Below are 26,113 nucleotides of genomic sequence, written 5' to 3'. Positions count from 1 at the left end.
ATTACACCATCGAGCTGTAACGCTTTATTCAAGCTCTAAAGCTCATTTTTGCAAGCTCTAAAATGTCCCATCCCAGTACAAACCCAGAATGTTGTTCAATAGTTAGTTTTTATTCAATCATTGTAGATATACTTATAATAATAAATATACACTTACAACTTGCTTAAGCAAATAGTACGGTTTATATATTTACAAAAAATATGCAGATTCAACAAACAGTTATAAACACTTTATTTAAAATACTGATTCAGCTTCACTGGACGGAATAGAAATTTGTATTGCGATTTTCAAAACCACTGTCGAGATTACAGTTTGGACCCACAAAAAACGTAGGCATAGGCTTCTAAACAACGCCAAAATGGACCACTTTGATGTTGGGAATCTTTTTGTTATCCTCGTTGGTTTCCTGCTCGTTGCTATTACCGATGATATCTGGAAAACCAAGCGTTATTTCGATACGTTTGAAAATAGTTGGCCCCAACATACCTTGCATAGGAGTGAAATCCTTCAGATAATCATCGTTTGGATGGCACAGTGGTAAACTTTCAGCCAGTTCCCGTTTGGGGTCGGCTATCAGTGGATTGTATGTTGGTTTACGTGTTTTTTCACCTAGTTTGTCTTTCCGGGGAATTTCCTGTAACGTTACCGGTGTCATCAGGGTGAAAATCGGATTCTACTAGCAGGTACTTACCGGTACTACGGCAACCGTTACGGTGTCGGAAAATTTTACCTTATTTTTCTCCCCGGATTCTTTCTTTGCCGAGGAAGACGAAGACGAGCTTCCCGGTTGTTGCGGAAAGCTGGCTGTTGATGGGCCAGCCATCGCAGAGGAGGAAGAATTTGTACTGTTGGAAAGAATGGAAGCCGTCATTGGCTCCTTTCTTCGAGGAAACCGTGTTCGGTCGATCACATCAAGCTGCGGTTGATGGTGAAGTTTGGACTGTGATTTGGACGGAATGTTGCCGGATATCAGAGGGTACTGATGGATCACAGTGCGGGGAGCATTGTTTGCATTGGAGCTGTTAGGAATACTTCGAAACTGAGACGATTGCGAGGTGAACCAAGGTTTCCGTGAATGACGAGCGAAATCCGGCTCGTCTTGTACTATGGGGATACCGATCGTTTGGTCCAGTATGTTGGTTGCGGGATACTTCAGTGTATTCGGCGATTGCAGCGTACCGAGAGGTTTGGGAATTACGTCTATCACCACATGTTGCCCGTTGGGAGGCGGTCGAGCAGTGACAGGATTGTCCACGAAGTCAACGTAGAATGGTTGTCTCGGACTTCGTGTGGATATGTCCAACTGTTCCATCGACAGACTATTGGCTGCCAATGAGTACAGTTTCGCTGCTTTTTCGCGAGGATTTAAACGTGCACGTACATTCCCTCGTTGGATTGATGTTCCGAAATATGGAGATGTGCTGTCCGTCATCGAAAGAAGGTTACTCGAACTAAGCGACTTTCCTTTCAGTTTACTTTCCGAAATTCGATACTTTTGCTGCTTCGAAAGCTTCAGAGCTGTTGCCGTTTGGCTACGTTGCATTGTCGTGGTCGGTGCTTTCTTAGGCACATATGGCAACGGAGGACGATCGATGCTGAGTTCCGATTTGGTACGTAACTTAGCGGTACCTATTCTCGTAGCTACACTACTGCTACTACTACTTTCCGTTGTTTTCGGAAGCGGAGGATGCTTGGGACTACCGTTGCGAATTTGTGAAGATTTCGAAGAGCTAGACGATGTGGAGCATGATTTGAAACTGTTGGCGTCTTGAGTGGAAACCTTAACTGGGCGTGGCATTTGTAGAACTTCATGCTCGGATTCAATGTCTTCTCCTTCGTCATCATCGTCTTCGTCATCAAAACTTTCCGCACATAGCGAACATGACGAGTTGGAACACAACGAGTCTATAAGAAAAAAAATCATAAGAGAACCTTATCGTATGAAGAGCAGATTTACAAATGTAATACACTTACGTTCGCTGTCGCTTCGATCCGTACATATCCGATTGATATCGTCCACCTTTTTCAGTGCCTCCTTGGACAGTTCCAGATCTCCGTCGAGCTTTGCCTTGTCGTGCAGTTTCAGAAACAGATCGGCATCGTTGATGTCGATGGCCAAACTGAACGCCTTGTTGTACGATTTGTTTCTTAGCAGATAGTGGAAGAATCGTAGGGTGATATCGTTGACTTGGTCGCCAAACTCTACTTCAGTCTCATAACACAGTGGTTTCACAGGTACCAGGAAACTTCCCAGAGCCTTCTGCAGTTGCAGTTCTCTTTCCATTCCCAAGGGTTGCTTAAAAATATAGTTTGCTATTCGATGCAACGACAGCAGACACATCGCTCCGTATGTGTCCCAATTCAGACTGAGCAGGATGTTGATAGCCTTTTCAACCTGGTTCAACGAAATGTACTTGTGGATCAGCACGTCGGCGGTTAGACCGGACGTATGAATATCCCCTTTCAACCCGGTGCTGCCGACGAATCGCAAGCAACCGATGGGCCCATTTTCGAACACCAGTATTAGGAAGGAATCCGTGACGGCGTACTTTTCGCAATGTTCCGTTATTTCCGGTTTTTTGCTCCAGCACAGTTTGGCAAGATTGGACGGGTGAACGAAATAATTCGACAGGTCCAGTACACTCGATGGGACTACGTCTTCGCTGGCCAGCTGAGCCCGCACACACGACAAAGCTATATCGAAGCACTGAAACTGTCCCTTTTCGTTGGCAACCATAACAACGGAGGAATCGCTATGCCACGAGACAAACATCGGGATCTGAAACGAGAGCTTGTTGTTATAATCGGATGATCATTTTCGTAGGTCAAATTGATGCTACCCTTGCAGTTGATTGGTATTCGTTGTGTTTGACGGATTTTGACAGTATGTATTCAATATTTTAATACTAAATACGCTAATGATCGAATGAACAAATAATCGAGGAGGTAAAAGTCAAACAAGTGTAAGGTAATTGGAAGGTGGAAATTCGCTTATTTTTTACTTTTTCGATTACATTGCTATTGCGACGCGTAACTTTGAAATGATGATGGAAACATACATCGGACTTAAAAACGATGCACTGTGGATACGACTACTAACGATATGTTTTAGCCTTGTTAAGTTATCTGAGAACTTTCATGTTGCCTACTATCCGGGCAGTCGCACATGAATGTCACACGTATCACACGATAGAATGTCACATATGACAGTCATGACCGAGTGCCGAATGAATGCAGCGGCGACTGTCACGGGCGATGAATGGAACGTATGATAATTTTAAGCTTTTTCAAAATGCATAGACAAATATGCAAAAAGACTATTTTTGAAAAACTTTCAAATATATAGATTTTAGCATTTTCATGTTGCTTATGGTTATCAACAAACCAAAATTCATAATTTATGAAAAACTCCTAAATATCAAAGTCAATGGTGATCGGAAGTTGAAGGTGGTCAAAAATTATTAGATTGGAGTTTTTACGTGACTATTTTTACGTGGTTTTTCTCCCGCAAATTATGCAGTTTTTTTGTTCTGAGATCTGGTGCTATCCCGAATTTTTTTTAAGTCAACTCAAATTTCGATTTAAAAAAAAAAAATTTTTTTGGATTATACCAGATCTCAACGTTTCATTCATATTTAAGACATTTGGCATCAAAAAAATTTTCGATTTCGGAGATCTCAAAAATCCCTGAGTCGATTTATTTAAATTTTTTCGATTTTGCGATTTTTTTCCTACCCGGTTTTTCGAAATTAGTCTCAAATTCTCCTAGTCTCAAGGTCGTTTTTTCTAAAATGTTTTTTGAGATTACACCGTATCTCAACGTTTCATGCCTTTTTAAGACATTCGGCTCAAAATTTTCCAAAAGTTGATTTAAAAAAAATTCTGATTACACCAGATATTTGGCATCAAAAAAATTTATTTAAGTAGATTTCGGAAGTTACGCAGTTTTTTTTACGCGGATTTCCGAAGTTACGCTTTTTTTATACGCGGAACATATCCCCCGCGTAAAAGGAAACCTCAGTGTATTTTCAAGATGCATAGGGTTGTTTACCAACGAAAATTGACAAATTTTTGAAAAGTTCCACATAGTATTTGGATGAAATTAGAAGTTAATAGTGATCGAAAATTTCTAGATTCAATTATTTCCAAGCTGCAAAGGGTAGTCAATAGCAATCGAGAATTCCCCGATTTAAGCATTTATAAGATGCATAGGTTTGTCTACCAATGAAAATTGAAAAACTTTATAACTTATTTGGTTGAAAAGCAGTTCACAAAAAAATGGCTCATGGAAAATACAAAACATAATTCAGTTAATATAGATCTCCATCGAAAAATGTCAGACCCGCAAATATGCAAATATGATTTTTTGAAAAACTTGATATCTTTGGTTTTAATTCCCGGTAATCACCGATTTTCCTTTATTTTAGGATATGTTGTGTGAAAAAGCCCATACTTTCTAAAAATAATTTTCAAAAGACTAGCTTAGCTTAGTGTTACAGGAAAGAAGTGGTGTGGAGCGAGGTAATGATCAGGATTTATCTTGGTAGATAATAATCTAATTTATTGAAAACCTACACGCGGTGTTCGTAACTTGAACGCTTATGTGTAACCGACCTCAACACGAATAGATTGAACATATTATTTACGATAATACCGATTCACGACAACGACGCCCAACTCCGCGATATTTTTATGCTGTAATTTTTCTGTTTAGAAGTGACATACGTCGTGCAGGGTTCAAATTTTCAATCGATTTAAAACCAACCGTGTATCATGGACAATTATTTTATAAGAACAATCTACAAAAATGAAAGCTTCAGCTATTTTATAATAGGCATCTGATTTGAAATAGTCGAAATGCATTGATAAATTTTCAGAAAAATGTTAGTTATTCAACCTATAGTTTTTCTTCCTCAATCTCTAGGCAGCCGGTGACCGAGACTTAAATATGCAATTATTTTATTTGAAGATCAATTAGTCCTAAACTGAGGTGCTATGATTATGATAAAATAAGACAATAGTTAGCTTATTGGAGTTTATATTTAACTATTTTATGCTCTGAAACTACTTTCATCCTAACAATTCCAGGCCAATTTTGAACTTGTCTTGTCCTAATCTCCTATCTAATATCTGGCTATCACAGTAAATACCTAGACAGTTCAACGAAGACAAACAAGACGTCTGAATCAAGTGAAACTTGGCCATTCAAAGGATCCGATTCCTAGTTGGTCATACAAACACTAAAGAAATAAATAAAACAGCATATTGAGTAAGAGGATATGCGTGCTTGTGACCTGTTATTCTTTGGTCACAATGTTGTTCCTTTGGTCACTGAGTCTAGCTTGTATATATATATATATATATATATATATATATATATATATATATATATATATATATATATATATATATATATATATATATATATATATATATATATATATATATATATATATATATATATATATATATATATATATATATATATATATATATATATATATATATATATATATATATATATATATATATATATATATATATATATATATATATATATATATATATATATATATATATATATATCAAATTTTGTAATATTTTTGTTTATATCAATTGTCAGTAAATGTCTAAGTAGAATTTAAATGTCAACCGCGTCTCTATTCCGTGTTTACACGTTTGAGTCACGTTTAAATTCTGCTTAATAGTCTAGGTTGGTGTCAAAAGTATGGTTTATTTATTTGTTTAATCATTTATTCTATTTATTTACTTATTTTTTTTTTATTTATTTATTTATTCATTTACTTTTTTTTACTACGTATTCATTATTAAATTATATATTGTATTCAAAAGTATTTATTTATTTATTTTTATTCATCAATTTATGTATATATCTTTGTTATTGTTCAATTCATATATCAAATCATATCACATATTAAATAATATTTAGAAAAAGGAAACAAGGATAGTAGGTACATATATTAATCAAGACACCAACCAGAAAACGATAATACATTGTAACCGTCATCTGTCTACACAATGTCATCGTCGTCATCATCGTCATCATCGCAGCATAAAATGCGGGGTGGTCTGCTTTGAAGGCGGCGGTGAGATTGGGATGGAAAACGGACAGCAAGCCTATAAAACCGCGGGAAAACCTTTGAGCGAGAGCTTGTATTATTCTGACCCGGACGAGTGAAGGTCGCAGCCGCGAGTCACACGCCAAAAGTGACAACGCGTTTTAGTTCGAAAAGTTTAAACTTGATCCAAAGGGATCACAATCCGTTTCGTGATAGGAATATTTTTCTAAGTAGATCCAAAGGGATCAGTATTTCGTGCCGAAGGTGCCCCACGAACATTTGATACTGGAAAAGTGCGATAGACTAAGTTGGCCGGTTGAATTTGTTTGCCTTTAGCCCGACGTGTGTGGCTTTGCGGTGAAACAAAAAATAGTATCACTCTCCGGAACATAGGCCTTCGCTACAAACAGGCCGAGTTGCTGATTTATTTGGAGTTGCTGTTCCATCGCCCCGAAGTCAGTGCCGTCCCGCTCGTCGTCCAGAGAATCACCAAGTCGACCAACGTGCATCACGGCCGCAACGGAGCGTCGAGAAGAAGAATTTCTCCAAGAAATAAAGTTGCGCAAGTAGAAAATAGAATAATTTTTTTATTCGGTAGAATATAAGGATTAAAAATTTCAATTGTGTGGTCTTTTTTTTATACAAGCTGTGTCGTCCATTTTGTTTTTTTGCGAATTTGTTTCCGCCGCAAACGATTTACTCAGTGGCCATAGGTTGGGAAGAAAAGTCCGCCCTAAACCGAGTAGTGAAGTGAAATTTCTTCGGAGACCAAAATAGTAAACGACCCTGAACTTGTGGTCCGGTGCTGAAAAGCAGCCACCAATAGTGATAGACAAAACAAAACGTAAAATGCTAGACTAATAAAATTACGCAAATTGTTCTAGTGGAACAATTTTATTGCTGATAAATCGCCATATTCTAAAAAACAAAGGACGCGGACAAATTTGGCACACCACCATCTAGACGGCTTAGCATTAGAAAACTAAATTCAAAATTTAAGTTAGTAAAAGAAACGCGTGAACTAAAAAAACTACGAACAACTAAGCGAAACACTTTCAGTGAAAGCTTCGTAAACGATTCACCACTTAAATATAAGCGATGAGAAATGGGCATTAATTGAGCTCAGCACAACCTATAGTTTTAAAGAACGAGAAATAACATGAAAGAAGCCAAATACTTCTTCCCGATTAGACTATTCTTAAAAGTTCGAAGCAATAGAAATATAGAAGAAATAAAAGCACTTTGTTGAATGAAGTGATAGTGAAGTAAAAATTTGTTCTGGTAACTGGAAACTCCTGATCTGGTAAAAGAAACTCCTGCAATTGTGGCTTTTTACGATAAGAAGCAGGAACCCAGTTGATCAACTCTTGGCTACATTTTTTTGCCTTCGGATTCCACACGACCACTAGGCTGGTCCTGTCCGGAGAAAGATAATTGGCAATCTCCCATTAGACCCCTTTAATCTTCCATTTCCTAATAAGAATTTTCAAAATATTATAACTCAAAAACGAAAAATTTCACTTCGCCTATGTTTTGATATATTATACAGAAAAGTCTAAAAAAAAATAAAATATCCACAAACCATGAAAACTTTTAAAAAGTGAAACAATCAGCTCAAAATTCCAAATTTTTCAAACTTTCATATTTTTTCTGGAGTATAGGCTTTTCTTCACAACACATCCAAAATTTAAAAATTCGGTTCAGTGGCTCGAAACTTGTTTATTTCCAAGGCACTCGCACGGATATTCTTGTACTTTCAATATGAAATGATTCCATCGATCTTGAACTTTGGATCAGTTTTAAAAAATTAAACAAAATCGCCATAACCGTGTCGTAATTATTGATAATTAAAGTGAAAAAAAAATTGTCAGTTACCGACGCAGCATTAAAGGTACAAATCTACTAATAACCAGGGCAACATGACATTTGAGCCAATTTGGTCTGATTATACGGCCGCAAGTTTTTAAAATCTGATTATTCTTTGTTCTCTATACGTTTGCATTCTCGAATTATTATATTAAAATAATAATTTGTGTTGTGAAAATTGTTAGACACGAACTCCCATATTTTCTTGAACATTTCAATTTATGTTTGAAATTTGAACAACCCTTTAAAATTCTAAAATCATGAAATTTTCTGTCTCTATTGACTTTTTTTTCCATTCAATAAATGTTCAACATTTTTTTCCAAAAAATGTTTATTGTCGTGGTTACGACTTACGACGTCTATTCAAAATTTACCCCGTACAAAAATGGGTAGAACTCAATCGTGAATATCTCTTATTGTATTTAAAACAGCAATATAGTTCCTTCTCCGTGCCATCGGAAATATGTTCAGAAAATTAATGATCAAATTTTCAGTAGTATGAGATATCCAGAAATAACTCAACGTTGAACTTTTCTAAAATGTTTGGTATGAACGAGCATTAAGGTGAAATTCAGTGCCAAAATAAGGCGCGCAAAGTTTCAAATACATGAAGTGAACGAATCATCGCACAAAGCGTATCGTGCAAAACCGACATAGAGAAATATGGCATATTTTCAGTGATTGAGTGATGTGGTCTTACGACACATTTTGTTCATTAGTAAAAAAGACACTAGCTATGGATAATTATAAGTCATGAGTATTTTTAATTGGATTGAATATTAAAGAGACACTTTTGTGCATGTTGTCTCAGACGATCCATTTAGTCATTCAATTTATAACCAAAATGCTCTCATATTTAATTTTCTCGCCTATAGTGAAATTGTTTATTCTTTGTTACAGATCAAAATCTTCGATAAGAGCTGTGTACTGCTCATTTAGTTCAAAAGCGAGGGATGTGAATGCTGAGTGTGATACTGGTTGTGGTCGACTGATCACCTGTACATCTATGTAATTCCTTAAAAACTCTTTGATAGTTAGATACATGGTAGTTCCCATAGACAATACAAGTAACGAAAATTGGGCTCTTCATAACAATACACTACAACTTTAGAATTGACGAATCCGATCAGTTATGAATCTAGTAAAATGCTTTTTTTGATAATCTTCTGAATTTCCAAATTCAAACAGCCGAAACCAAACAGATGCTAAGCAGTTTCGTTTTACGTTTTTTTTTTTCAATTTATGACTTATACATTGCTGTATGTTTCAGATACAACAATTTACCAACTATGTATTGACACTTCCCAAAGGATACCCCTAAAAACACAAAAAAATACGAATATTTTACGTTATAAATGGAAAATGTTTGGTGTCATTTGATTTTTTACATGTTATACGTCGGTCGTCGTAATCATTTTACTTACAGTGTTAGAAAAATGGAATTATCCCAGATTTTTGGTAAGATTCGACAAAAATGTGTTTCAATCATGTTTGTTTACCTTTTTTATAATAAATAGGTATAAAATTCGCTCAAACTAAAAAAAATCCAAAGTGTGGAAAAGCATGTCTGTTTCATTCGTATTCAAGTCCTCCAGTTGTGTCTCTGACATTACCCACCCGTCTTTTCTGCTGGTTGACAACCCTATGCATCAAGAAAATTCTTAAATATTGTGATTTTCGATCAATATTGACGACCTTGTCCATTTATTTTATGTTTTAAAATTTTGCAAACAATTAAAATTTTCGTTGATTGACAAAGCTACGCACCTCAAAAATGCTGAATTCTAGCAATTTTTCGTCACTACTAAACCTTCTTTTCAGTCCAAATAATATAGGGTAAGGGCTCCCTATTTCATCTCATTTGTAAGGACGTCGCCTTCAAACCTCGATTTAGCCACTAAAATCACTATAACTATTACATATTACTGCTTCATTCGCCTTGCTCCACATTGAGATTTGATTCACATTCCTTGGAAATTAAAATAATGTTCATAAAACAGCAAAAAACACTTATGAAATGTTCACTACTCTGCTCCTAATTTCATCTCAATGGATTTTTATCCATCCTATCGTTGATCCTTTATTCATCCTATAAATTAGCAATGGCGACAGCAATCAAAACGAAATATTCCACTATTACACTCTCAGGTTCAAAATGTCAGAATTCTTCTTAAAAACGGCCTAATGCTAACTATGAGACAATATACGATATTTTTAGAACCAGTATAAAATCATTTCAACGTTTAAAAATTTATCAGTCGTTTCTGTTACCTCTCGCTTTAAATTTAAAATTTTACTGAAAAGGTAATCTGGTGAACTTTAAATAAAAACAAAACTGTGATTGTTACTATTTATTCATTAGCCCTTCTTAAAACAAAGTGTAGAGCCAGAGATGCCATTTATACAGATTTATATGTATTGTATAGATTTTTGCGTTCGCATACTGGTTTAAATCAAAGTACCGATTTTGTAAAGATTTCCTAAATTTAATACAGATTTGTACAGGTTCATAGAAAGAAAGAAGTAAAAAATTAGACTTTTCTCTCTGAGTATCTATTAGTATTTGATTGCAGTGATTCTTTAAAAGTTTATTAATCAACGGACAAATCACATGTTAAAGTGGAATTCTTTTATGTAGATAATTGATTATGAACACTGACAAACATTTATATTAAAATTTGGAACCAATTTGGACTATTTGAAGCCAGATATTTCCATAGAATATGTATTACGTTGCATTGAAAGTCTATATCTGGCCTATCTGTTTTCACTAATAAAATGATGTGACAGGTTTTATTAGTGAAAACAGATTTAACATCATTTTATTAGTGAAAACAGATAGACCAGATATAGAGTTTCTATGCAACGTAATACATATTTTCTATGAAAATATCTGGCATCGCTGTGCACAGCCGATGAAACAAACACACTTCACAGCGTTATGTTGACGTATAGCGGAATGAAACCAGTGCTACTAGATTTGCCACAATGGTTATTTCATTAGTATTTAACATGCTCTTCCTGGTAATATTCGAAGCCAAAACAGTTTTATTGAAATATTAATATCAATAATATAATTAAACTAATGTCACGGATACCAAAAACATACTTTTTGATGAGATTTTGAAGAAGAAAAACAATTTTTGTTTTGTAACATTTTGAGATAACTTTGCGAAACCAAATGAGATGAAAACAAAGCGCAATCAAGTGAACTAAGTGAAAAACTTTCATCTCATATTTTTAAAGACTTTTACTGTTTGTCGGGTAGTTTTTGAAGTATTAAATCGTTAATTAAACAAGTAGCAAGTGAACATTACTAATTATAAAGTCATACAGCATTCAATGGTAGTATAATTGTGCGAAAAAGTGATCATGTTTTGAGACGAATCGATTAGTAGATAATCAGAAACATGATGAACTGTAAATCTTGAGACGAAAATGTGTCCTAAATGGAAAAGAGAGTTTATTTAAATGAAAAAAAACGATAACCGAAGAACTTAAAACCATTTCTTTCAATAGGAAAATGTGACAATAGCTTTTATAATCATTTTAAAACATTTCACAGTTTGGTTCAGGTAGGTTTTAAAATATTATTCATGTTCAAAGTAATGAGGTGAAGGGATGAGATGGAAATAGGAGCTCAGATGAAATAGGGAGCCGTTACCCTAATTTTTTTTCAAAAGTTGTTAATTTTCACTGGTTGCATATTGAAAATATCAATTTTCGGTAGTTGAAAACCCTATGCATCTTGAAAACGCTTACATGTGATTTTCAATCAATATTAAAATTCTACTTATTTCAATTAATATTTGTCATTGTTTTTATGCTCTGCGCACCCCTAAAAATGTTGAACATGCGATTTTTTATGCAATAAGTATATGATATTCGACTGTTTCATGGAACAGTATCGCGATGAAAACAGTCACTTGACGCCGTTATGAATTTTTTCCTGAAAGTTTATTGCCAACAATGAAATTTGCACCGAAAACAAAATGCGGCCCTTCCTGTCGATGATGATCATTCTTTCGTTACATTCATCGCCGAGCGCTCGGTCATGACTGTCATATGTGACATTCTATCGTGTGATATGAGTGACATTCATGTGCGACTGCCTGGATAGCACACGACATTCAAAGCAAACATCTACAGTTTCAGATAACAACTTAGAAATTGCACTTAAAAATGTCACGTGAAGGGACCGCTTTCAGCACTGGATGGAAGCATCAGGGCATCAGACGAATTGAAGACTGGGCGAGGGATTGTGGATAGCCAGCCCAAATCATTTAAAGAAAACTTGTTTTCTCCTGGAGGTTTGACACGAGTCTGATGAGTCCTTTTCAAACAAACCATCAGGCGGGTTCAAGCATGTATAGCGAAATGTTTCATCCATGTACTGGATATTATGGTTGAAAGAACAACTTTTGCCCGCAGACTGCGTGTAAGTGTCTCTGGTTGCAGGTCTGCCCAACACTTTTAACCCACTCTTCGGTAACAACCATAGTAAGTAGGTGAATGAATAAATCAGATCGAGGCTACAGTAAGTGACTTCCTCATTCAGTAATAGCCGTTCAACCGAGAAGGTTGTGTATAGAAGCGTACAGTTTAATAACGCTGGTTGGTTTACACGCGTTAAATACGACAACGGTTGAACTACAGGTAGAGACCTGTTGGCAGCAGCCGTTAAAACGTATAGTCGTGCTGCATAAGAGAGCCCTAGTGCTGGGCCAAGCTGGTGAAGGAAACAACAAAGGGCGTTTCCCAAACTCTACCCAGGCCGCAATATACAGCCACAAGTGCTGAGCAGGAGAGTGCAAAGGCACATCGAAGAGGAAGAGTGCAAAGGCACATAGAAGCAGGAGAGTGCAAAGGCACACCGGTGCGAAGGCACTTCGGTGCAGAAGCATATCGGTGCGGAGCACTAGGAAGAAGGAGACAAGACAACTCGGTCTTTCCACTGCCATACAACACGCAGGTATACACCGGTGACCTGCGCTGGTTACAGCTGGCGAAGACGAAAGCAAATCGGAATTCGAGTGGTGCTGGATGTCAGGTAGCAGTAGCATCACATCATATTCTATCGCTACAGTGAGCTTCAGCATTGTATCAACGTCCAGATACATCCAACAAGAACATCTAGAGCAACGAGGATCTACACGGCAGTGCAACGGAGATAGACAACAATTTCAAGGTAGAAGTTTTTTCTTTTCCTTTTGATTGAGTACTGTGTAGTGTTGGTTTCAAATTTTATTTTAAAGTTTAGTTAAAAATTTTAATGTAATGGATGAATCCATGGACGTAAATCCTAGCATGAATCCGATACCCCCACGAACGAAAAAATATCAGGAGAGCTCTTCTGGGCCTTGGATAGTCTTTTTTAGACGTATATCAAAGCCATTAAACATTTTTCAAATTAATAAAGGTTTGACATCACGATACTCTTCAATCAAAGAGATCATAAAAGTAAATAACGATAAAATTCGTGTTGTGGTAAATAATTTGAAACACGCGAATGATATTGTCTCTTCGGAACATTTCAATAAAGAGTATAAAGTTTACATACCCTCCAAAGATGTCGAAATTGACGGTGTTGTTACCGAAGCGAGTCTTTCGGTAGATGATTTACTCAAGCATGGTGTTGGTCGTTTCAAGAACTCTATGCTTGAGGGTGTGAAAATACTGGAGTGCAAACAACTGTACTCAGTAGTTCATGAAGAGGAAAAAAAAGTTTATCGCCCATCAGACTCGTTTCGAGTGACATTTGCCGGGTCTGCGTTGCCGTCCCATGTCTATGTCGATAAAATTCGCCTCCCTGTTCGGCTTTTTGTTCCAAATGTAATGAATTGTACGAACTGCAAAAAATTCGGCCACACAGCTACTTACTGTAGTAATAAACCAAAATGTATTAAGTGTGAAGGGCCTCATAAAGATAATGATTGCAACAAGGAAATTGAAAAATGTATTTATTGTGGGAATAGTCCTCATGATGATATTTCAGTATGCACTGCATTTAAAGTGCACAAAGACAAAATTAAGCTTTCTTTAAAAGCACGGTCTAAGCGCACATATGCAGAAATGCTTAAAACGGTCATTGATGTCCCCCCTTTGGAAACCGAAAACGGGTTTTCAAATCTAGAGGAACCAGAGGACTCTGACTCTGACGAAAATAGTGAAGGTAATTCGTTTATCACTACCCAAGGGTCAGTTAAGAGAAAGAAGTCTTCCTCCAAATTACCAAAAAAGACACCTAAAATTTCATCTTCAAAAAAAGATCCCCGTGTTAAACAAAAAAAGTCAAAACCAAAGACTGTGCCTCCTGGTTTGTCAAATTCACAAACCAATCCAGGATCTAGTACAGAAAAAGATAATAATCCAGTGGGCTCCATTTCACAGCCACCAACAGGATTACTGAAGTTTTCGGAAATTGTTGAATGGATTTTCTCAGCATTCAATATATCTGAACCCTTAAAGACCCTCATAATGGCATTCCTTCCAATAGCTAGAACCTTTTTGAAGCAGTTATCAGCTCAATGGCCAATTGTCTCAGGTTTTGTATCTTTTGATGGATAATTTATCACCCGTCGCAAATGATACAATCACTGTCCTGCAGTGGAATTGTCGAAGCATCATGCCAAAACTTGATTCATTTAAAATATTATTGCATAGTCAAAAATGTGATGTATTTGCTTTATGCGAAACATGGCTTACTTCAAACATAGCTTTAAATTTTAATGATTTTAACATTATACGTCTCGATAGAGACTCTCCGTATGGTGGAGTGCTTTTGGGAATTAAGAAATGCTATTCCTTTTATAGATTAAACGTCCCTTCAACTTCTAGTATAGAAGTTGTTGCTTGCCAAATAAACATTAAAGGCAAAGATATTTGCATAGCTTCGGTTTATATTCCTCCAAAAGCACAAGTTGGACAGCAACAGCTTAATGAAATGGTTGAAGCCCTTCCTGCACCACGATTGATTCTGGGGGATTTAAATTCGCACGGTATTATGTGGGGTTCCGTTTACAATGATAGCAGATCATCTTTAATACAAAACATTTGTGACAATTTTAGCATGACGGTATTAAATATGGGTAGCATGACACGGATCCCAAGACCTCCGGCACGCCCAAGTGCATTAGATCTATCTCTTTGCTCAACATCAATTCGACTAGATTGCACCTGGAAAATACTGCCTGATTTACACGGTAGCGATCATTTACCAATCATCATCTCAATTAGCAGTAGCAATTGCATTGCTACTTCCGCTAGTATTCCATATGATTTGACAAAAAATATCGACTGGATTAAATACCAAAGTAGTATCTCTAGTATTTTGAATTCAATGGAAGAGCTCCCTCCACTTGAAGAATATGACTTCCTCATTTGTTCGATTCTGGAGGCAGCAGAACAATCCCAAACTAAACGCTTTCCTGGGCCAACGACTAACAGAAGGCCTCCCAACCCCTGGTGGGACAAAGAGTGCTCAGAGGCTAAACTCGCAAAACAAAATGCTTGCAAGACGTTTCTAAAACGGGGAGGAGAAACTCCTCAGAATTTTGAAAAACTTATGGTTTTAGAAACCAAGTACAAGAGCATACTTCGAGCCAAAAAATGTAGCTATTGGAGACATTTTGTCGAAGGTTTGTCAAGAGATACCTCAATGAGCACTCTTTGGAACACGGCCAGACGAATGAGGAATCGTAACGTGGGCAATGAGAGTGATGAATACTCGAACCGATGGATATTTGACTTTGCTAGGAAAGTTTGCCCAGATTCTGTTCCTACGCAGAGCATTATACGGGAATCTCTTCCAAATAATGGTTTTATTAATAACCCATTCTCAATGATGGAATTTTCTATAGCACTCTTGTCTTGTAACAATAACGCTCCAGGGTTGGACAGAATTAAATTCAACTTGGTGAAGAATCTGCCCAACCTCGCAAAAAGACGTTTGTTGGAATTGTTCAACAAGTTTCTTGAGCAAAATATTGTTCCACCTGACTGGAGACAAGTGAAAGTTATCGCCATTCAAAAACCGGGGAAACCAGCTTCCAATCACAACTCATATAGACCCATTGCGATGTTGTCCTGCATCAGAAAATTGTTCGAAAAAATTATTCTACGACGTCTCGACACTTGGGTCGAGACGAACGGTTTGTTGTCAGATATTCAGTTTGGCTTCCGTAGAAATAAAGGGACGAATGATTGCCTTGCATTACTTTCGTCTGACATCCAAATTGCCTTCGCTCAAAAGCAACAAATGGCATCTGTATTTTTAGACATTAAAGGAGCATTTGATTCAGTTTCCATTGATGTTCTTTCAGACAAGCTTCACCAAAATGGACTCCCAGCGGTTATAAATAATTATTTGCACAACCTTTTGTCAGAGAAACACATGCATTTTTCACATGGCGATTTGGCAACACTCAGAAATAGTTACATGGGTCTCCCGCAAGGCTCATGCCTCAGTCCGCTCCTCTATAATTTTTACGTAAATGACATTGACAGCTGTCTAGTAACCCCATGTACACTAAGACAATTGGCAGATGATGGCGTGGTTTCAGTTACTGGACCCAAAGCTATTGATCTGCATAAACCATTGCAAGATATCTTAGATAACTTGTCCGATTGGGCTGTTCATCTTGGTATCGAATTCTCTGCGGAGAAAACAGAGTTAGTCGTCTTTTCAAGAAAGCATGATCCCGCGCAGCTTCAGCTCCATATGATGGGAAGAATGATCCAACAGGTTTTAACTTTTAAATACCTCGGGGTGTGGTTCGATTCCAAATGCACGTGGGGAGGACACATTAGGTTTCTGATAACAAAATGCCAACAAAGAGTAAATTTTCTTCGAACAATAACAGGATCTTGGTGGGGTGCTCATCCGGAAGATCTAATAAAATTGTATCAGACAACGATACTTTCAGTGATGGAATATGGATGCGTTTGCTTTCGTTCCGCTGCAAACTCTCATATTATCAAACTGGAGCGAATTCAGTATCGTTGTTTGCGAATTGCTTTAGGGTGCATGCATTCGACACATACAATGAGTCTTGAAGTTCTGGCGGGAGTTCTTCCATTAAAAGATCGATTTTGGGAGCTTTCATCACGCCTGCTAATAAGATGTGAGGTGCTGAATCCCATGGTAATTAATAATTTCGAACGACTAGTCGAGCTTCGATCTCAAACAAAATTCATGACAGTATATTTTAACCATATGTCACAGGAAATCAACCCTTCAAGATATATTCCTATCCGTGTCAGCCTCCTAAATGTCCCTGACTCAACTTTATTTTTCGATACATCCATGCAGCGCGAAGTGCGTGCAATCCCGGATCATCTACGTTCGACGGAAATCCCAAAAATATTTTCAAGTAAGTTCAGGCATATTGACTCTGAGAAAATGTTTTACACGGACGGATCGCGAATTGAAGAAGCGACAGGGTTTGGTATGTTCAACAATAATGTTTCGGCCTCATTTAGGCTTCAAGAACCTGCATCTGTTTATATAGCAGAGCTAGCAGCAGTTCATTATAGTTTGAGTGTAATCGTCACATTATCTCCAAACCATTATTTCCTCTTCACAGATAGTCTGAGTGCAATTGAAGCCATTCGCTCAATCGCTGCTGGCAAAAATGAACCGTTTTTCTTGGGTAAAATAAAACAGTGTCTGAACGACATATTGAATAATAATTATCTAATCACTATAGTCTGGGTCCCGGCTCATTGCTCCATTCCAGGCAATGAAAGAGCCGATAATTTAGCCAAACGTGGTGCTATTGAGGGTGAAATTTATGAGCGACCGATTGCTTTCAACGAATTCTATAGTTCGTCTCGCCAAAGAACACTTGCCAGCTGGCAAGCATCTTGGGATAGAGATGATCTGGGTCGGTGGATGCACTCAATTATTCCGAAAATATCGACAAAGGCATGGTTCAGGGGACTGGATGTGAGTAGGGATTTCATTCGTGTGATGTCCAGACTCATGTCCAATCACTACACGTTAGATGCACATCTCCTTCGAATTGGGCTCTCCGAGACTAATCATTGTGCTTGCGGAGAAGGTTATCGGGATATTGATCATGTCGTTTGGACATGCGTGGAGTATCGATCTCAACTAATAAATTCTTTGCGTACCCAAGGTAAACTATCCAATATCCCAGTTCGAGACATTCTTGCTTGTCGTGACCTTTCATACATGAAACTTATTTATCATTTCATAAAGAAAACTGGAGTTTCAATTTAATAAAGGCCCCTTTCAAGACTTAGTTCTGATCCCAGCTGCGTCCATGAGTTCAACCAATAGCTAAATTAGAATAAAAATAATGTAATGATACAAACAAACTCGAAACAGTTTATGAAATTATTAACAAAATGTCTGAAAATAACAGCTTATTTTATAATTTATAGAAGTTAATCGTTTGGTTCAAATAATATTTCCGAGTAGATTTCATAATTAATGACGAGTTACCTAAGATGATATTTAAGTAATAAGAGAATATGTTTTAATAAATGCAAAACGTTGTGACTATGTTAGAATTAAATTAGGATAAGAATATTATGTAAAAGTGATGCTACGGCGAAGAAAAACTTATGTAAACTGCCTTAAGAAATAAACGTATTTATGAAAAAAAAGTAAGTGACTTCCTACATTCTGCACTAAGCAGTTTCGTCTCAAAAACTACTTTCACAGTTGAATTTGCTCATTGTTTTGATAGTTAAGCTTATTGCAATAAATTAGCAGTGATTGATTTTGATGATTAATTTACGAATTCTAAATTGTTAGAAAAAACAGTTTTGTCAAACAACATTGAAAACTTGAAACCATCAATAGATTAATTTCACTAATCGAGCTGATTGTCGCATAGTGGTAAAAGGAATCAAATTGAGACAAAAAGATGGGTGAAGCGAGAACAGTATATAAATATTTTCCAACGCAATCCTTTTTCATTCTGTTATTTAATGTTATTTCACAAGCATACATGTTTTTTTTTCCATAAATACGTTTATTTCTTAAGGCAGTTTACATAAGTTTTTCTTCGCCGTAGCATCACTTTTACATAACATTCTTATCCTAATTTAATTCTAACATAGTCACAACGTTTTGAATTTATTAAAACATATTCTCTTATAGCTTAAATATCATCTTAGGTAACTCGTCATTAATTATGAAATCTACTCGGAAATATTATTTGAACCAAACGATTAACTTCTATAAATTATAAAATAAGCTGTTATTTTCAGACATTTTGTTGATAATTTCATAAAATGATTCGAGTTTGTTTGTATCATTACATAATTTTTATTCTAATTTAGCTATTGGTTGAACTCATGGACGCAGCTGGGATCAGAACTAAGTCTTAAAAGGGGCCTTTATTAAATTGAAACTCCAATTTTCTTTATGAAATGATAAATAAGTTTCATGTATGAAAGGTCACGACAAGCAAGAATGTCTCGAACTGGGATATTGGATAGTTTACCTTGGGTACGCAAAGAATTTATTAGTTGAGATCTGACATCACGATACTCCACGCATGTCCAAACGACATGATCAATATCCCGATAACCTTCTCCGCAAGCACAATGATTAGTCTCGGAGAGCCCAATTCGAAGGAGATGTGCATCTAACGTGTAGTGATTGGACATGAGTCTGGACATCACACGAATGAAATCCCTACTCACATCCAGTCCCCTGAACCATGCCTTTGTCGATATTTTCGGAATAATTGAGTGCATCCACCGACCCAGATCATCTCTATCCCAAGATGCTTGCCAGCTGGCAAGTGTTCTTTGGCGAGACGAACTATAGAATTCGTTGAAAGCAATCGGTCGCTCATAAATTTCACCCTCAATAGCACCACGTTTGGCTAAATTATCGGCTCTTTCATTGCCTGGAATGGAGCAATGAGCCGGGACCCAGACTATAGTGATTAGATAATTATTATTCAATATGTCGTTCAGACACTGTTTTATTTTACCCAAGAAAAACGGTTCATTTTTGCCAGCAGCGATTGAGCGAATGGCTTCAATTGCACTCAGACTATCTGTGAAGAGGAAATAATGGTTTGGAGATAATGTGACGATTACACTCAAACTATAATGAACTGCTGCTAGCTCTGCTATATAAACAGATGCAGGTTCTTGAAGCCTAAATGAGGCCGAAACATTATTGTTGAACATACCAAACCCTGTCGCTTCTTCAATTCGCGATCCGTCCGTGTAAAACATTTTCTCAGAGTCAATATGCCTGAACTTACTTAAAAATATTTTTGGGATTTCCGTCGAGCGTAGATGATCCGGGATTCCACGCACTTCACGCTGCATGGATGTATCGAAAAATAAAGTTGAGTCAGGGGCACTTAGGATGCTGACACGAATAGGAATATATCTTGAAGGGTTGATTTCCTGTGACATATGGTTAAAATATACTGTCATAAATTTTGTTTGAGATCGAAGCTCGACTAGTCGTTCGAAATTATTAATTACCATGGGATTCAGCACCTCACATCTTATTAGCAGGCGTGATGAAAGCTCCCAAAATCGATCTTTTAATGGAAGAACTCCCGCCAGAACTTCAAGACTCATTGTATGTGTCGAGTGCATGCAGCCTAAGGCAATTCGCAAACAACGGTACTGAATTCGCTCAAGTTTGATAAAATGAGAGTTTGCAGCGGAACGAAAACAAACGCATCCATATTCCATCACTGAAAGTATCGTTGTTTGATACAATTTTATTAGATCTTGCGGATGAGAACCCCACCAAGATCCTGTTATTGTTCGAAGAAAATTTACTCTTTGTTGGCATTTCGTTATCAGATACCTAATGTGTCCTCCCCACGTGCATTTGGAATCGAACCACACCCCGAGGTATTTAAAAGTTAAAACCTGTTGGATCATTCTTCCCATCATATGGAGCTGAAGCTGCGCGGGATCATGCTTTCTTGAGAAGACGACTAACTCTGTTTTCTCCGCAGAGAATTCGATACCAAGATGAACAGCCCAAACGGACAAGTTATCTAAGGTATCTTGCAATGGTTTATGCAGATCAATAGCTTTGGGCCCAGTAACTGAAACCACGCCATCATCTGCCAATTGCCTTAGTGTACATGGGGTTACTAGACAGCTGTCAATGTCATTCACGTAAAAATTATAGAGGAGCGGACTGAGGCATGAGCCGTGCGGGAGACCCATGTAGCTAATTCTGAATGTTGCCAAATCGCCATGTGAAAAATACATGCACTTCTCTGACAAAAGGTTGTGCAAATAATTATTTATAACCGCTGGAAGTCCATGTTGGTGGAGCTTGTACAAGCATACATGTGTTGAAGAAATTTTACTAGGAACACATTCTAATAAGAATACCGACTTCATAGCCACACTGCAAAGCATCAATCAGGATAACCATCGTAAAAGAAAAACTAGCTACTTACGAATGCTGCCTTCACCAGATGTGTGATCCCTCGGCCTTCATCAAACAGCACAATCGAACCGTCGATGCAGCCAAGCATCAACTTCTCATGATCGGGACTAAACGCATTGCAGCAGACCTGCGTTTGCAGCGGAATGGAAGTGACCGCAATGCGACGCATTTTTGTCTTATAAATCTGGTATATGCAGCTGTCGATGGTGACGTCACCCTAGAAAAAACACAAACGTTAGTCGAACATTGAACCAATTCACTGAAGCCCAAAAAAATTTAAGCAGATGCAAATAGTATTTGAATTGCAAATAAAATCAAATTCTAAACATCCCATTACTGCACAGCATGACTGTTATTGTCAGAGGAAAAGAGCCATGGGAATTTTTCCGGCAGAAAAAAAATTCAATCTCATTACTCACCTTTTTGGACACCTTCTGCTCAACCGAGTGGACCTGAAATCCGTTCATCAGCGAAAAATCCACGGAAATGGGATCATACTCGGTCCAGTAGTAGCAAAGCAGATCCATTTTCGATCCGTTCAATTTGTACACGTGCAGATTAGCCCGGTCCTGGTCTTTGATGGTCGGGCGCCACGGATAAACCTCATTCTGAGACGATTTGGTCCACACAATGACGAGATCCTGAGAACTGCTGCAAACGAGATGCTTTGGAATTTTTCTGGTCGTAGGTCCTCCGATTATAACACTATAGATTTTCGGATCCATCAGACTAATCTTTTCCAAATTATTTCTCTTCGCGGTTGGTTTTTGCAAGTGCACGAACGTGATTTGGTTCTCATTGTACGAGATCAAGATGTGCGCGTGGGTGATGACAACGTCCGTGATGTGCTCGGTCAGCAGTTTACCGATGAAGTACTTGTCAAAGTACACCCGATTGATATCGCCGTTGAACGGATTGATGGCGACATGTATCAGCAGTCCGTTGGACAGCATGATTTGCAGGATGACATTATTTTTCCATTTACAAAAGACTACCCGCTTCTGTCGCAATTCTTCTTCCAGTAATCGCAGCGCATTTCTCAGTTTGATGGGTTTTTTATTATCCACGCTCCATTTGAACCCCCGTGACTCAAAGTACTGCTTCTTGCCTTCCAAATAAATTGATTTAGCATTTTCCGACTTTTTTTCGGAATACCTACAAAAGATTTAAACGAACGAGTAAGTGATGTAACAGAATCACTAACTATCGTTAATACGTGACTTATCAGCATTGTTTGCTTTCAGGTCTGTGAGAAAACAATCAACCTCGCAGCAGCAAAGAAGGTGTTTTTTGCACAAAATTGCAGCAAGCAGAAGAGCGAAGAGACACGCGAAGAGCTAAATGTAAGACAATAGCCATAGGCCCTCAACCGATGGGAAAAAGACCTCGCGTAATCGATTAAGAAATCTCTGCTCGAGCAGCAAAGGTTCTTCTTTCTCAGCTTGAGGCTTGAGGGCTGCAATCGCCTTTATCACGTGTCCTGCGCACGAACAGGAGGGAATCATTTTACTTACTTGATCGCTCCCAGATCGGTGTCCTTGATGTTGATGTCCTCCTTGGTGGACCAGAAACGCAATTCGCTCAGCAATGTTAACATTTTCCGAGGCGTAAACAGAATCCACTTGTAGCCACATCGAAACACAAAACATTCACCGATTTACGAACCGAAACTGAGTACATTCCACGATTGGTGTACGTTAAACTGTAGCGAAATCAATCAACCAACGAATGAAACTAGACAAATCGCGAAACTACATATTTTTCGAATGGAAAAACTGAAAAACAAACGCACCGTCGAACCAATTAACTACCTGTTGATCTAGGAGCCATCTTTCTTTACACTCACTGCCTGCTACTTTATGCTTTCTGTCAAAATCGCTTCGTGCATAAGCGAGAGAGAATGTAAAACATAAGCTTGCGAGAGTGATATTTTTATGCTACAGGTGTGCGTTTAGCAAAGCCGATTTTATGTTGCAGCAAGCACTCGATCATCGAGGGACACGATCAACGGTGATCAACTGGTCTCGCTGGTGGTTCGAGTGTACACGATAAAACTGATCGTCAAACTCAGTTTCAACTTCAGGTGAGAACGGAATAAATATTGATTGGACTTTTATTCGATAGTTTATTGAAATTTCCAAAAACAAGGCATTAATCGTATGAGCCAATTGTCGTATGTTCGAACCCCGTTCAGGAAAAAGATCGTTAGTGTCAGTATAATTGTGGCACAAGTCCTAAAACTGTCGACAGAACGGGTCTGTACAGTAGTAATTGGCAACGAAGTCGTCTTAACTGCCGTTGCAAGTTAAGTGATAACTAGAGAAAACCCTGTTTTAAATCATAATGATGACTTTCCTTGGTCGGCAAAGCTGTATAACGTGCAACGTGTTTCATGAAGTATATACATCGTATTCAGAAACTGACCATGACCGTGAATACTTTTTTTTCAAACCTGCATTTAAGGTGTCGAAATAAGCCTAGTTTTTGATTCACAGTAAATAAAAATAGTTAGTATAATTTTTTCACATATTTATTGTAGATATTATAATGAACTCTGCAACGAATGATTTTTGATAAGATAAATTTTGATTTTAGCTAGAATTTATAAATGTAAACGACTTTCGGCGAAATGACCTATTCGGCAAAACGACTTTCGGCGAAATGGCATTCGGCGAAACGACTTTCGGCGAAATGGCTTTCGGCGATATGACCCGCTCCCATCCGATATCAATAATTTTAAGCTCGTTAAATGAGTTTATCTCGTCGGTCGCATCGAAATTCCATGTTTCGTGATGTATTTGAAATTTATTCAGTGGTGGTATAATATCATCCATAAAAACTGCTAATAATATTAACATATATGCTGCGATGAATAACAATTATAACGATAAGAAAAACAAGTGCAATCACAAAGCGTGCTATGGAGTTAATTAATATTACCCTATTTAGCTTGAATATCATACACAGAAGTAACAGGTGCAGGATTTGACTACGCCAATCCGAACGCACCATTGAAAAGCAGCGCCAAATGCTGCGCTCCAGTTACTTATTTAAATCAAAATCATGTCAAATAGCATCAACCAGCTGGAAGTAAAACAAAATCTTTTGTCGCTAGAATCACTATTTGTTGTGGTATATTTTGCCTTTCTCTATAGAAAGGTATTAGAAGTGCTGGAAAAACCGACTTTCGAACGGAGCCTCGGAGACCCATAGTGTTATATACCATTCGACTCAGTTCGACGAGATCGGAAAATGTCTCTGTGTGTGTGTGTGTGTGTGTGTGTGTGTGTGTGTGTGTGTGTGTGTGTGTGTGTGTGTGTGTGTGTGTGTGTGTGTGTGTGTGTGTGTGCACTTTTCGAAGATATTTCTACGCGCTCAATTTTCTCAGAGATGGCTGAACCGATTTGAACAAACTTGGGCTCGTTTGAAAGCTACTGTCGGGTCATTGATCAAGTTCGAAGATCAAATGGCTGTGACTTTTGGTTCCGGAGATATGATTGTATAAGTGACGTAACCGACAAAAAGCGTTGTATTTGAACGCGCTTAATTTTCTCAGAGATGACTGAACCGATTTTAACAAACTTGGGCTCGTTTGAAAGCTACTGTTGGACCATTGATCAAGTTCGAAGATCAAATGGCTGAGACTTTTGGTTCCGGAGATATGATTGTATAAGTGACGTAACCGATAAAAAGCGTTGTATTTGAACGCGCTCAATTTTCTCAGAGATGACTGAACCGATTTTAACAAACTTGGGCTCGTTTGAAAGCTGCTGTCAGGCCATTGATCAAGTTCGAAGATCAAATGGCTGTGACTTTTGGTTCCAGATGTATGATGGTATATGTGACGTAACCGACAAAACACGTTGATTTTTACCGCTCTTATACGGTAAGGCTGCCAAAATTTTGGGATCACCTCTATTTTTGTTAAGCTCTTGTGCTCAAAATTTTAAGCACCTCGAAAAAAGCCTTCATGCTAAATTTGAGCTAAATCGGACATGCGTAAGGGGTGCTGCCCGAGGTTTGACAATTTTCGATCTTGGCACCATAGGGGGGAGTACATGAAATTTCCAAAATCGAAAATTTTTTTGATGCCAAAACTCTTAAAACTGCATAAAACATCGAAATTTAGTGTCATCTCATAAAAAATTTTTTTTGAAAAAATCCACTTTCTGGGACTTTTATATTTTTTCTAAGTCCCAAAAAGTCGATTTATAAAAAAAAATTTTTTTTCGAGATGACACTAAATCTCGACGCTTCATGCAATTCTAAGCGTTTTGGCATCAAAATTTTTTTTTCGATTTCGAAAATTTCATGTACTCCCCCCTATGGTGATTTTTCAAGATATATGAAAATTCCACTAAGTGGACTAAGAAGGCTTTTTTTAGATTAGCATCACTGTTCTCATACAAATAGGCAACGCAAATGTCAAGCACTAGTTTGGAAAAATGATGCTGACTGTGTGACATAAGCATGCTTTTGTGAACTACTCGAATCAATCTGAATCAATTGGTGTCAAAATTGATATCCGAAATTATTTAATAAAAGTAAGAAATATATTTTCATAAGACTTTTATGAAAAAAGAGAAAGGCATTATCACACCACTAGGTGGATTAAGAAGGGTTTTTTTTAATAATTTTGCATTGCGTATTGATATTGCGTAGCGAAAACTGTAAAATTAACATTATCAATTGTATTACGATCCAATCTGATTATTTTCATAACACTTTCATCTAGCATTCATCTAGTATT

The 26,113-nt window shown here is 37.4% G+C and overlaps 2 protein-coding genes across 3 annotated transcripts in view; both read right to left on the bottom strand.

Annotated features, from left to right (window-relative positions):
- The window catches only part of LOC131432639 (uncharacterized), a 115,815-nt gene that overhangs the window by 81,613 nt on the left and 8,089 nt on the right, over positions 1-26,113 (bottom strand). The window lies entirely within an intron of this gene.
- On the bottom strand, positions 181-23,900 carry LOC131432632 (WD repeat-containing and planar cell polarity effector protein fritz). Its single transcript, XM_058599032.1, has 7 exons — positions 22,878-23,900; positions 21,783-22,518; positions 21,374-21,580; positions 1,975-2,779; positions 692-1,905; positions 487-634; positions 181-432 (listed from the first exon to the last, which is right to left on the bottom strand). The coding sequence occupies exons 1-7, from the start codon at positions 22,958-22,960 to the stop codon at positions 344-346; spliced, it is 3,282 nt and encodes a 1,093-aa protein (XP_058455015.1). The 5' UTR covers positions 22,961-23,900; the 3' UTR covers positions 181-343.

This window comes from Malaya genurostris, chromosome 2 (genome assembly GCF_030247185.1).
Source record: "Malaya genurostris strain Urasoe2022 chromosome 2, Malgen_1.1, whole genome shotgun sequence".
Lineage (NCBI taxonomy): Eukaryota > Metazoa > Arthropoda > Insecta > Diptera > Culicidae > Malaya > Malaya genurostris.
Note: the sequence above shows the minus strand (reverse complement) of the source record. Positions and strands in the feature narration are given on the sequence as shown.

What these genes read in the sequence shown, in the direction of transcription:
- LOC131432632 (XM_058599032.1), bottom strand. Translation starts at nt 22,960, where the DNA reads ATGTTAACATTGCTGAGCGAATTGCGTTTCTGGTCCACCAAGGAGGAC. An exon ending in GGATCGAAGCGACAGCGAAC is followed by an intron (nt 1,906 to 1,974) that starts GTAAGTGTATTA and finishes TTTTTCTTATAG; the next exon opens with ACTCGTTGTGTTCCAACTCG. An exon ending in TAACGGTTGCCGTAGTACCG is followed by an intron (nt 635 to 691) that starts GTAAGTACCTGC and finishes GTAACGTTACAG; the next exon opens with GAAATTCCCCGGAAAGACAA.